This window comes from Colobus angolensis, unplaced genomic scaffold (genome assembly GCF_000951035.1).
Source record: "Colobus angolensis palliatus isolate OR3802 unplaced genomic scaffold, Cang.pa_1.0 Scaffold109, whole genome shotgun sequence".
Classification (NCBI taxonomy): Eukaryota; Metazoa; Chordata; class Mammalia; order Primates; family Cercopithecidae; genus Colobus; species Colobus angolensis.
In genome coordinates, this window is record NW_012111919.1 from 1,785,274 (window position 1) to 1,798,781 (window position 13,508).

General features: G+C 39.5%; 1 protein-coding gene across 2 annotated transcripts in view; it reads left to right on the plus strand.

Moving 5' to 3' along the window:
- The window catches only part of ASXL2 (additional sex combs like transcriptional regulator 2), a 159,315-nt gene that overhangs the window by 85,228 nt on the left and 60,579 nt on the right, over positions 1 to 13,508 (plus strand). For both annotated transcript variants that reach the window (XM_011950426.1, XM_011950434.1), the window contains exons 4-5: positions 4,663 to 4,771; positions 11,450 to 11,600. In XM_011950426.1, the coding sequence (XP_011805816.1) occupies positions 4,663 to 4,771; positions 11,450 to 11,600 (260 nt within the window). The remainder of the gene's footprint in view (positions 1 to 4,662; positions 4,772 to 11,449; positions 11,601 to 13,508) is intronic.

Consider the following 13,508-nt stretch of genomic DNA (forward strand, 5'->3'; position numbering starts at 1 on the left):
TCCCACCCTGCTGCTGCTCCTCCCTCTGACCCTGATTCCACCTGAGGCCAGCCTGCCTGAAGCTGACCTTTAACTGAGGGCTGATCTTTAACTGGAAGGCTGCTTTCTCCTTTTGCTGCCCGCACCTCCCCTGTGTCTTTTTCGCTAAACTGTCTCTGCCTCTTCTCAGAGATTCCAGCTGGACTAGAGGCTGCACACCTTTGGGAACAACATTTAAGGGAATGTGAGCACAATGCATAATGCCTTTAAAACCATGTTGTGATGTACACATTTTGTAATACCTTTTTTTGTTGTTTTGTGGCAACCATTTGTAAAACATTCCAAATAATTTCATAGCTCCAAAGCAGCAATCTATTCCTTTCTTACTTTTGGAAAGTGATTTTTCAGCTTGATGCATATTGCCCTTTCCATAGAGAAAAGGAAAAGGTATAGTCCTGCCTTACTGAGAACCAAACAAGCCCAGAGAAAGAATCCACTATGGGAAACCTCATTGCTCTGTAAAAAGTACCAGCCAAACCAGAAAGGTGATTCCAGGAGGAGTTAGCCAAACAACAACAAAAACAAAACAAAAATGTGCTTTTCAGGTTTCCAGCTTTAAGATATCTTTGGACAACGTTATTTGTATTTTTTTTTCATTAGAAGTGAAAATTAAATTGGTAAGACCTCTGAAACTAAATTTTTGTCCCATCTCTATCCACTCTCAACTGACTGCAGAATGGATCATGTGCCCCTTATGTTGAGGTGACCACTTAATTGCTATCCTCCCTTCTTGAAAGATTATGTTTTGCCACTGATTTAGCCTTATGAAACTCATCTCATTATCTCATTATCCTTTTCTGGGTTTGAAGCTGCTCTCGCTAAAAGTTCTGTCTCAATGTGGTTTGTATTGGAGAAAACTTGAATAGGTTATATACAAAACTTTTAAAGTTTTTTATTATTTTGAAGCTTTGCTTCTTTGGGTTTGTGGCAACGTGGCCAGCCTGTCTGGCTGTGACAGCCTGTACAGTGTGTGGGCTGGTAGTTTGCTGATCTTTTAAAGTTTCTTTCCCTACCCAATTCCCATTTTTTGGTAAGGTTTCAATGAGGTCTGTTAGGGGTACATCCTGCAGCTTTTTGGCTTAAAATGTACACTCCTTTGATGTGGTCTCTTTGGGGCCAGTTGGGAGAAAGACAAATCAATAGTGCAACTCTTTTGATACCAGATATTGGCCCAAGTGTCTTTTTGAAATAAAGAACCGGTCCCTCCAAAAAAACAAAACAAAAAAGGCTTGATACAGGCAAAAGTAATACTACTTTAAAAATTTTGTCCAGGCACAGTGGCTCACACCTGTAATTCCAACACTCTGGGAGGCTGAGGTAGGCAGATCACCTGAGGTGGGCAGATCACCTGAGGTCAGGAGTTTGAGACCAGCCTGGCCAACATGGTGAAACCCCATGTCTACTAAAAATACAAAAATTACCAGGGTGTGGTGACAGGCACCTGTAATCCCAGCTACACGGGAGGCTGAGCATGAGAATCTCTTGAACCCCGGAAACGAAGGTTGCAGTGAGCCGAGATTGCACCATTGCACTCCAGCCTGGGGGATAGAACGAGACTCTGTCTCAAAAACAAAAACAAATTTGCTTCCTGACTTTTCTCAGTTCTGCCCTTTTTGGTGTTGGATTTCTCCTTATGATTCATACTGTGTCACTCCTCAGTCTGTCTTGTGTGTTGTTCCATTCTAATTCCAGATTTTTCCTTTGTGCTCACGCAATGACTGTGAATGTTTTAGGCCTTGCTTCCTAATACCACACAAGGGAAGAGAAAGGATCCCTTTCTGAAGATTCCCTGGAGAACAAGTTTTTTGTTTCCCCCCCCCAATACCCAAGTAAATAGCTCCGTAGATTTTTGGCCCTAAGTCATGTATCTGTTCTTTGGGGTGGAGAGTGGGGGGTGTGTGTGTGTGTGTGTGTGTGTGTGTAAAAGCTGATTAATTTAAACCAGTTTGGATTTACCCTTGGGATGGGCATGGGATTAAGTCCCTCTCAACCACATGATTGAAAGTGAGAAAAGTTTTGTTTCACAGGAAATTTTTAGGTACCATCTCCAAAGAAGAGGGAACAGATGCCAGGTAGTCAAACTACAGGGGACTGTGGCATGACCTCATGTTTTTTCTATTAAACATAAATGGTACCTTTTAAATTATGATCTGTTTCTGCATTTTCTGTTTTCTTCCACCAACAGTCTATGAGGGTATTCATTTGGTGATTTTTTTCTCAGAAACATACTGCTTCAATAATAGTTGCTAAGAGTACATGTTAATATATTTTAAGTAAGTCTCCCATCATTTTTTTTTCCTGGAAATTTCTTGGCAATTTTTATGTATTTATTTGATACAAACTTTGGGATCCTGATTGGAATTACATTATATATATTTTTAACATGGAAATCCAAGTTAGATAAACGTTGACTATGGAAATCAGCTTGGAAATGCTCAACAGTTTCTTCTGCAAAAGGCTTTTCTTTCCTTTGTTATTGTTCACCAATGTTCTGGGGGGATGAAAACCTTCTCTGTAGTTTTCGATCCTGGACACTTTCACAGTACCGAACGACAGTGGACTCATGTCCCAGCTCTCCCCAGCAAACTCTTTAGATAGACTAAGAATCCAACAGCCTCTTCTAGTAGGCTTATTTTTGGTTATTGAGTAGCATCAACAGATAACTGAGAGGGAAGATAGCTGGAAATGGAGGGTAAACTGCCTTAAACCTCAGGTATTATGAGAAATTTTTAAAAACCATTTAAGGATGCCACACATCTCCAGAGACTCTAGACCACTGTTTCCATTTCATTGCTTCCATATGAACTTTCTCTGTGTTTGCTTGCTACCTAATTTTTTTCTTATGTGAAGTATAATATTTTATCTAATGATTTTGTTATTTTCCTTAGATGTAGAAACATTATCTTTTAGTATTATAGCACTATTTTAAAATATTTGGTTGGTGCAAAATTAATTGTGGTTTTACACCAACCTAGTACTGCAGCTCTTAATCTTATGCTAATACTTGATTTTTAACAATATTTTTCCTACTACTGTACTTTTGTGTTCTATATTTTAATACTGCTCTTATTCTAAAACTCTTATTTAAATATTATCCAACTGTTTTGGTTTTTTTTTTTTAGATGGAGTCTCACTCTCCTTCAGGCTGTCCGGGCCAACTTCTTGGTCTTTTTGTAATTCCTGTTATATAAAAACTAAAGGTTAATTATCAGAGATAAACATTTTAATTAATTTTATGCTAGTCAATTTATAATTTGATATTTTACACTGAACTCTTTTTTTTTTTTTTTTGAGACCAAGTCTCCTGTCACCCAAGCTGGAGTGCAGTGTTGTGATCTTGCCTCACTGCAACCTCTACCTCCCAGGTTTAAGTGATTCTCCTGCCTCAGCCTCCTAAGTAGTCAGGCTTGTAGACACGCACCACCACCCCTGGCTAATTTTTGTATTTTTAGTAGAGACGGGGTTTCGCCATGTTGGCCAGGCTGGTCTCGAACTCCTGGCCTCAGGTGGTCCGCCCGCCTCAGCCTCCCAAAGTGTTGGGATTACGGGTGTGAGCCATTGTACCTGGCCTATACTAACTCTTTAATGCATATGATTCCATTTGGTGTATGTCAGAAAGCATGCATCTAATTTATAGTTCTCTTTCCTCTTTCTTAATATGTGACTAATTATTTTAAACAAAAACCCAACATTGGGCTCAGTGGTGAAATATTGGTGCTGTTCTCTTAAGAAAGGCACAGGCCAGGCATGGTGCCTCACACCTGTAATCCACTTACTTTGGGAAGCCAAGGTGGGAGGATGCTTGTGCCCAAGAGGTTGAAGCTGCAGTGAGCCACGTTCATGCCACTGTCCTCCATTCTGGGTGACAGAGTGAGACCCTGTCTCAAAAAAAAAAAAAGGCAGAGGGACAAATCAAGAATACTCATTTAATAATTTTTTATTGCTGTTTGTTTTGTTAGATAAGTACAAAAAGACAGGAAAATGAAATATGATTACAATTAAGAAAATAATACATGTATATTTTTCTATAGATTATTATATACCTGAAATTCTAGTAAAGATGATACATATATATTAGAATTAATAAACATTTAACCAAGTTGCTACATATAAAATAAATATTCAGAAGCATACTTAATACCTTTTTAAGTGATCTCATGATAGGTTTGAATACAAGAGACAATGGCAATGTGTTAGTTTCACAACTAAGATTCAGTCTGGTGCAGCAGTATGCAAGGGAATTAATACTGTTTGTTTGAATCTGTGTGTGTTTGTGTGTGTTCTTTTTTCTCATTTTACCTCTGGACATTTGTAAAGCTTGTGCTAAATAGAATGTTTACAAAATATGTTTGTAATACTTCTGTATTTTTCTTGACTTAAATGTTAGATACTGGATCAGCATTAAGGAATTACTATTTTGTAGATACATGGGAATGATTTTTACATGCATTTTCTCCATGGCAGCCCCTTTCTATATTGGTAGACTTTTTATAGTTTATAAGACATGTTTAAGTCAAAGGAGTATTGACTAATTAATTTTATCTTGAGTAAGTGTTACATAGGATATTCAGAGACAGAAGTTAATTGTTGCGTCCCTCATCACATTTCCTCTTTGTTTTGCAGTGGGACTTCTCCTCTTGCATGCCTGAATGCAATGCTTCACACAAACTCCAGAGGTGAAGAGGGCATCTTCTATAAGGTTCCAGGTAGAATGGGAGTATATACTTTGAAGGTAAATATTTTGTTGGGGAGTCATTTAAAAAGAAAAAACAAGAAGTGACCACATATAAATATTTGACTCATAGGGACAGAATTCTGTTATTGAAGAGCTTATTTTCAGAAAGAGGTAATATTTTGAAACCTGCACCCAGTACATTTTTTTAAAACTATAACTATAGGTAGATCAGAGAAGTAACTTTATTTTTTTTATTGATGATAATCTTATCTTGAAAGAATGAAATTAAAATGACTTCCGGCCAGGTGTGGTGGCTTATGCCTGTAATCCCAACACTTTGGGAGGCCGAGGTGGGCAGATTGCCTGAGCTCAGGAGTTTGCGACCAGCCTTGGCAATACAGTGAACCCCATCTCTACTAAAATATAAAAAATTAGCCAGGGCGTAGCGGCATGTGCCTGTAGTCCCAGCTACTCGGGAGGCTGAGGCAAGAGAATTGCTTGAACCCAGGAGGTGGAGGTTGCAGTGAGCCAAGATCACGCCACTGCACTCCAGCCTGGGCGATAGAGTGAGACTTTGTCTCAAAAAATAAAATTAGATAAAATTAAATAAATAAATAAATAACTTCTAGTGACCTTTTAAGGGGCCCCACAAGATTTGTATAATAATTGTTTCTTTGGAGCATTCTGCCTAGATGCTTCACATTACATTCTCAGTTCATTCTCTACCACAATTCACAGTTGGGGTGAATACCATATAATAATTTTTTATTGCTGTTTGTTTTGTTGGATAAATACAAAAATACAGGAAAAAGAAATATGATTACAATTAGGAAAATAATACATGTATATTTTTCTATAGATTATTATATACTTGAAATTCTAGTAAAGATGATAAATATTCCTTTTTTATAATGGAGAGCCCCACAACATTTGTATAATAATTGTTTCTTTGGAGCATTCTGCCTAGATGCTTCACATTACATTCTCAGTTCATTCTTTACCACAATTCACGGTTGTGGTTATTATTCCTTTTTTTATAATGGGGAAAGTCAAAGTTCAGAATATTGGATTTTCTTGCCCAGTGTTGCCCATATTGTATCAGAACCAGTATAGGAACCCAGATCTGACTGAATTCCCAAGCCCATATTCTTTCTAACATAACAAGCTTGCTAATTTCTTTCTTTTTTTTTGATAGTCTCACTCTGTTGCCCAGGCTGGAGTGCAGTGGCGCAGTCTCAGTTCACTACAACCTCTGCCTCCTGGGTTCAAGTGATTCTCCTGTCTCAGCCTCTCCAGAAGCTGGGATTACAGGTGCCCAGCTAATTTTTGTATTTTTAGTAGAGATTGTGTTTCACCATATTGGCCAGGTTGGTCTCAAACTCCTGACCTCAGGTGATCCATCCGCCTCGGCCTCCCAAAGTTCTGGGATTACAGCCGTGAGCCACTGTGCCCGGCCTTCAGGCTTGCTAATTTCAAATTCTTGCACTGAGAAAAGACCTTTACTTATCAATAACTTTTCACTTACGAACTGTAAAATGAACTCAAATGAGTTTGAGTAAGACAATTTATTAGTTTATGTAACTGAAAATTCTAAGGAAACCCAGGCTGGATCCAGAAGCTCAGTTGGCATCATCAGGGTTTGGTGTCTCCACTTTCTTTTGGCTTCGTTCTCAGTCAGTCTCTCCTCATCATATATAACTTCACCCTCAACCTGCACTCTGCAAGCTGTAAATCTGAAAAGAGATAAGAACTAAAGCAGGAGCCTCTGACTTTATTCTGATTTGGCTTAATTGGTTTGGCTTCGCTTACATGAGTATAGCTGAATTATCATGCTTGTCAAAAGTATGTAGTCTTGTGATTGGCCACTTGTAGATGTGGTTGAGATTAAGCTTGCTCAAGCCCGGTGAATTGAGGAGAGTGAGTTTTCCCCAAAGGAAATTTATCAGCTAAAGGGGAATGAATGTTTGGTAGACAGTGACTGTGTCCATGTATATATGTGTTACCTTTTTAGCTTTGAGCTGTAGTCATCACTATGTCCAATGGTTGTGTGGAGGCTAACATTAGAAAGATCTAACTTATTTACCTATCTACCTACCTACCTGCTTCCTTTTTATATACTCTGTTGAACTTCGTAGGGTTACAAGGCTTTGTTCTCATATGGACCTTTCTGTATTTCCTTTTGGTTTTAGCTGTTCTGGACCTTCTATACTGTTTAAAAAATTTATTAAATGCCTATTCTATTGTAGAGATTGGGGAAAAAAAATACTAAAGTGTTTTCCCTATTCTCATACACCATTAAGTACAATACTTCTAACACCAGATGTGTGGATGTTTCTCCTCACATACCAAGCAATTCTCCAGCAGACATCAGCTGAATGTCCTTTAACAATTAGAGTTCCAGTCTGTGGCCCATTAGAAACCCGGCTGCACAGCTGAAGGTGATTGGTGGGCAAGCAAGCTTGACTGCCTGAGTTCTGTCTCCTGTCAGATCAGTGGCAGCATTAGATTCTCATAGGAGTGCAAACCCTATTGTGAACTGCACGTGTGAGGGGTCTGGGTTGTGCACTCTATATGAGAATCTAATGCCTGATCATCTGAGGTGGAACAGTTTCATCTGAAACCATCCCTCACCCCCACTCCCTAACCCTTCTGTGAAAAAAAATTGTCTTCCACAACACCAGTCCCTGATGCAGAAAGGTTGGGGACCACTGCTCTAATTCAACTCCATTCTGATGCTATCTGTCTGTCTGGAGACAGTGTCAGATTCCACAGGTTGAGGGCTCGGTACCCTCCCATCCCCTTCAAATGCCAACTGTTGCAAGTCCCAGGTTGTGACCTGTACTTCTGACTGTCTGGTTATATAATTGGGGTTCTCTCCTTGGGTTTGATTAGTTTGCTAGAATTACCCACTGAACTCAGGAGAGTGCTTTACTTACATTTACCCATTTATTATAAGGATATGACAAAAGATACAGATGAATGGCCAGATGGATAAGATACTTAGTGTGAGGTTTGTAGGAAGGTACACAGAGCTTGTGTGCCCTCCCCGGGCTTGCCACCCTCCAGGAACCTCCATGTGATCAGCTAAATCATTCATTCATTCATTCATTCATTCATTCATTCATTCATTCATTTTGAGATGGAGTCTCGCTCTGTTGCCCAGGCTGGATTGCAGTGGCGCAGTCTCAGCCCACTGCAAACTCTGTCTCCTGGGTTCAAGCAATTCTCCTGCCTCAGCCTCCAGAGTAGCTGGGATTAGGGGTGCCTGCTACCTCACCTAGCTAATTTTTTGTATTTTTAGTAGAGACAGGGTTTTGCCATGTTGGCCAGGCTGATCTCGAACTCCTGACCTCAGGTGATCTGCCTGTCTTGGCCTCTCAAAGTGCTGGGATTGTAGGCATGAGCCACCGTACCCAGCCGTGATCAGCTAAATCTCAAAGCTCTCAGAACCCAATCCTTTGGGTTTTTATGAAAGCTTCAGTACACATGACTGATTAAATTATTGGCCATTAGTGATCAGCTCCACCTTCAGCCTCCTCCCTCCGTGAGATTGGGGAGTGAGTGAAAGTTCCAACCCTCTAGTCACATAGTTGGTTCCCCTGGAAACCAACCCCCATCCTGAGACTATGCAGTAGCTCACCAAGAGGAAGAAAAGATGCTTCTATCACCCAGGAAATTCCAAGGGACATAGGAGCTGTGTCAGATGCTCCTTTTACTCAGGAAATTGCAGAGGTCTTAGGAGCTCTGTGTCAGAAGCTGGGGTCAAGACCAAATATAAGAGCAGAAGATTCTACTGGTAGCACTATTGCTTAGGAAATTATAACAGCTAAAAAGAGCTCTAGGCCAGGAACTGTAGTCAGGAACCAAATATATAGGCCAGGAACTGTAGTCAGGAACCAAATATATATTTCAGACTATATCACAATATTACCTCTGTGCTGGACACTATAGAGGCTATAAAGAGGGTTAAGCTGTGGCCCCTGATCTCTTGAAGTTCACATTATAGTTCCTAAAATAATTGCATACTCTCAAAATGTTCTGTGTTTTTAAAAATAATGTGATAATATAGAGAAATAAGAATTAATTTTGAGTAAAGGAATGTGGAAGTTTTTTGTTGTTGTTAACTTTTCAGATTTGAGCTGGACTTTGTCAGATAAGTAATAAGAAGGGCCTTCCAGGACATGGGAATAGCTTAAGCAAGGGCACAGTTGGAAAGATTCAGAGTGGACTTGAAAGTAGAGTAAACTGGAGTGATTAAACCATAATCTTTGCGTGGGCTTAAGTGGTAAAGATTCCAGTGTGGTAAACGTTATGTAGAGATCAAACACTGGAGGCCTTTGAAAACCTGACTGAGCAGTTTGTGTATGGGTTGTGGGGTGGTAGATGTCACAGGATTTTCAGGAGAAAAGCATAATCAAATCCAAGTTTAAGAGGATAACTAGTAGGATAGATTTAAGAGTGAAGCAGGAAAATTTGTCAGAAAGGTGGTTTGGAAGAAATACTCAGGGCCTGAATTAAGAGACTAGTAAAAGAGATGGAGACAAGGGACATTAGAGGAATAAATAAAATACGTAGCATTTGGAGTGGGTAAAAGGGGCTGAAATGATTCTAGAATTTGGGGCATGAGCAATTGATCCTGTACGGATCACAAATTTTAAGAAAAGAAGATAATTATATTTATATTTCAGATACTTGTTGAACCTACAAGTCAAGATGTCTGGCTGACAACTAACTCTATAAAAGCTGTCCTGCATTTTGAAGGAAAGAATAGAAAAATATGGGGTGTGTATTTTAAGAAAGTGTGTATGACATAAGAGACAGCTCAGAGAGAAATGGCACTAGAACATAAATAAAAAATAGCTAGCTTAACTAGATCAAAATTTATAGTCTTGGCTATAATGTCATATGGGTGTCAGTTTTGTGTTAGGAGGGTCACATTTTTTGTCTGTCAGAATTATTTTTTATCTGATTATTAAAACAATGTGGGAAAATAAATTATTGGAGGAAAAAAGAACCGCTGATAGTTTTATAGCTTAGAAATAACATTCACAGGCTAGGTGCAGTGGCGCATGCCCATAATCCCAGCACTTTGGGAGGCTAAGGCAAGAGGATTGCTTAAGGTCAGGAGTTCAAGCCCAGGACCAGGCTGGGGAACGTAGTAGGACCCCGGATTTATAAATAATTTAAAAAATTAGCCGGGTATGGTGGCACACACCTGTAGTCCCAGCTACTCCAGAGGCTGAGGTGGGGAAGATTGCTTGAGCCTGGGAGGTCGAGGCTACAGTGAACTGTGATCGCACTACTGCACTACAGCCTGGGTGACAGAGTGAGACCCTATCTCCCAAAATAAAAAACAAAAAACCACAAACATTCACTAGTGTGTTTAGCCATACATGTGTATTTTTATATATTATGTAAACACATAGTAGCTAATATTTTTTGACCTCTTATGTTGGGCACAATTCTAAGCGTTTTACATTTATTAGCTCATTTAACTTGAGCTAATTGAAGAATGAACTTTTAAGGTAGGTACTATTATCCCCACCTTGTAGATGGGGAAACTGAAGCATGAAAGGTTAAGATTTTAACCGAGGCTGTACAATTAGGAGAGGGTAAAGCCAGGAAATCTTGTTTTCTAGTCTTTGGTCTTGGAACTATCTTGTTATATTTCTCACATACTAAGCTGACATAGTTATCCTTTCTGATTAGCATTGTTTCTAGGTACAGAAACCAAAGAGTTTCATATGATTTGTTAAATGATTTCTTTTTTTCTATCAGGAGGGACCTTCATTAAAAAAAAAAAGATTTCTTTTTTATTTAATTCTTGCTACTTACTAACCAATATTCAGGAACCAATTAGATTCAAATAATGCACTATCTATCCCTTATGTCTAGACTCTTATTCTGTAATTGAATTCAGAGTACATAATGGTACTTACATACACACATGGATATACATATATTTAATGAAGTTATTTTATTTAGTTTTTTGAGACAGGATCTCACTCTGTCACCTATGTTGGAGTGCAATAGTGGGATCACAACTCACTGCAGCCTCAAACTCCCTGGGTTCAGGTGATCCTCCCAACTCAGCCTCCCAAGTAGCTGGGACCACAGGTGCATGCCACTGTACCTGGCTAATTTTTGTATTTTTTTTTGTAGAGATGGGGTTTCACCATGTTGCCCAGGTTGGTCTCGAACTCCTGGGCTTAGTCCTCCCACCTTGGCCTCCCAAGTAGCTGGGACTACAGGAGTGTGCCACTATGCCCAGCTAATTTTTTTTTTTTTTTTTTGTAGAGACGGGTTTCACCATGTTGCCCAGGCTGGTCTTGAACTCCTGGTCTCAAACATTCTTCCTGCCTTAGCCACCCAAAATGTTAGCATTACAGGCGTAAGCCACCACGCCCAGCCAATAGAATTATTATGTAGTTTTAAAAATCTAGCATATTTAATCATTTACCTGGACTCATATCTACCCAATTTTTGTCTAATTTAAGCCTGTGTTGTGCCTGCATATGAATGTTTTATATGATTTTTATCTTTGGATGTAGTTGGAAACATTAGCTTATTTGCCTCAAAGAGATGACAGGAATTCAGAAAATATGTTGGTTCTACTACTGAATCCTATAGTAACAAAAATTAATGCAATTAAGTTGCAACATTGCATATCAGAAGTTTAATTTCTATTTGCTGAAATGGTAATGATTAATCCTAATTGGATGCCTACATTTTCAGAAAGATGTGCCGGATGGGGTCAAAGAGCTATCAGAAGGTTCAGAAGAAAGCAGTGATGGTCAGTCAGATTCCCAGAGTTCTGAGAACAGCAGCAGCAGCAGTGATGGTGGCAGCAACAAGGAGGGAAAAAAAAGCAGGTGGAAAAGGAAAGGTAAATCCACCTGATCCTTCAATAAAGTACTAAATGCTGTAGGACAAATGCCCTTGTTAGTAGTTCCTCTTTTCCCAGACCCCAGGTCAGTCCGTCACTTTCCCTTACCCTCTATAACAGTCCTGTCAAGGAGAGTTTTCTGCAATGATGGAGATGTTTATATCTTTACTGTCCAGCACAACACAGTAGCCACTAGCTACATGGGCCTATTGAACACTTGAAATATGGTTATTATGACCAAGGAGTTTAATAAAAATGCTTTATTTTTTAGAGCTGTTTCAGGTTCACAACAAAATTGAGAGGAAGGTACAGAGATTTCCCATGTACCCCTTCCCCGCCACATGCACAGCCTTCCCCACTAGTCACATTCTCCACCAGAGTGCTATATTTGTTACAGTTGATTAACCTACATTGGCATATCATCACCCAGAGTCCATAGTTTACTTTAGAATTTACTCTTGGGAGAGTACGTCCTATGGCTTTGAACAAATGTATAACGATGTGTATTCACCATTATAGTATCAAACAGAATAGTTTCATTGCCCTAAAATCTGTGCTCTAGCTCTTCATCCCTTCCTGCCTCCTAAGCCCTGACAATCACTGACTTTTTTTTTGAGACAGAATTCCACTTTTGTGGCCCTGGCTGGAGTACAATGGCGCAATCTCAACTCATTGCAGCCCCTGCCTCCTGGGTTCAAGTGATTATCCTGTCTCAGCCTCCTGAGTAGCTGGGATTACAGGAGCCTGCCACCATGCCCAGCTAATCTTGTATTTTTAGTAGAGATGGGGTTTCACCATGTTGGTCAGGCTGGTCTCCTACTCCTGACCTCAGGTGATCTACCCACCTCAGCTTCTCAAAATGCTGGGATTACAGGCTTGAGCTACTGTGCCTGGCCTGATAACCAGTGACTTTTTAGTGTTTCCATAGTTTCACCTTTCCCAAAATGTCGTCTAGTTGGAACCTTTTCAGATTGGCTTTCCTTTGGTAATATGCATTTAAGGTTCCTTTGTCTTCATGGCTTGGTAAGTCATTTATTTCCCTTTTGTTTGAACTTTTAAGTTCAGGGGTGTACAAGTGCAGATTTGTAACCTAGGTAAACTTGTGCCATGGGTGTTTGTTATGCAGACTATTTCATCACCCAAGAATTAAGCCTAGTACCCACTAGTTATTTTTCCTGATTCTCTTCCTCCTCTCCCTCCTCTCCCACACCATCCTCTGAAAGGCCCCAGTGTGTGTTGTTCCCTTCTGTGTGTCATGTATTCTCATCATTTAGCTCCCACTTGTAAGTGAGAACATGCGGTATTTGGTTTTCTGTTCTGGTATTCATTTGCAATAGGTCATTTCTTTCCATTGTCTGGGTGTGCCACAGTTTGTTTATCCATTCGTCTACTGAAGGATATCTTGGTTGCTTCCAAGTTTTGGCAATTATGAATAAAACTGCTTTAAACATCTATGTGCAGATTTTGTATGTGCATAAGTTTTTAGCACCTTTGGGTAAATACCAAGGAGTGTGGTTGCTGGATCATATGTTTAAGAATATGTTTAGTTTTATAGAAACTTCCAAACCATCTACCAAAGTGACTGTACCATTTTGCATTTGCACCAGCAGTGGATGAGAGTTCCTGTCGCTTCATGTCCTCATTAGCGTTTAGTGTGGTTATTGTTGTGGATTTTGGCCTTTCTGATAGGTGTGTAATAGTATCTCGTTGTTTAAATTTGCATTTCCCTGATGACATATGTTGTAGAGCACCTTTTCATTTGCTTGTTTGCCATCTACATATCTTCCTCAATGAGATGTCTCATCAGGGCTTTGGCTTATTTTAAAATCAGGTTGTGTGTTTTCTTATTGTTGAGCTTTAAGAGTTCTTTGTATATTTTGAGTAACAATCCTTTATCATATGTCTTTT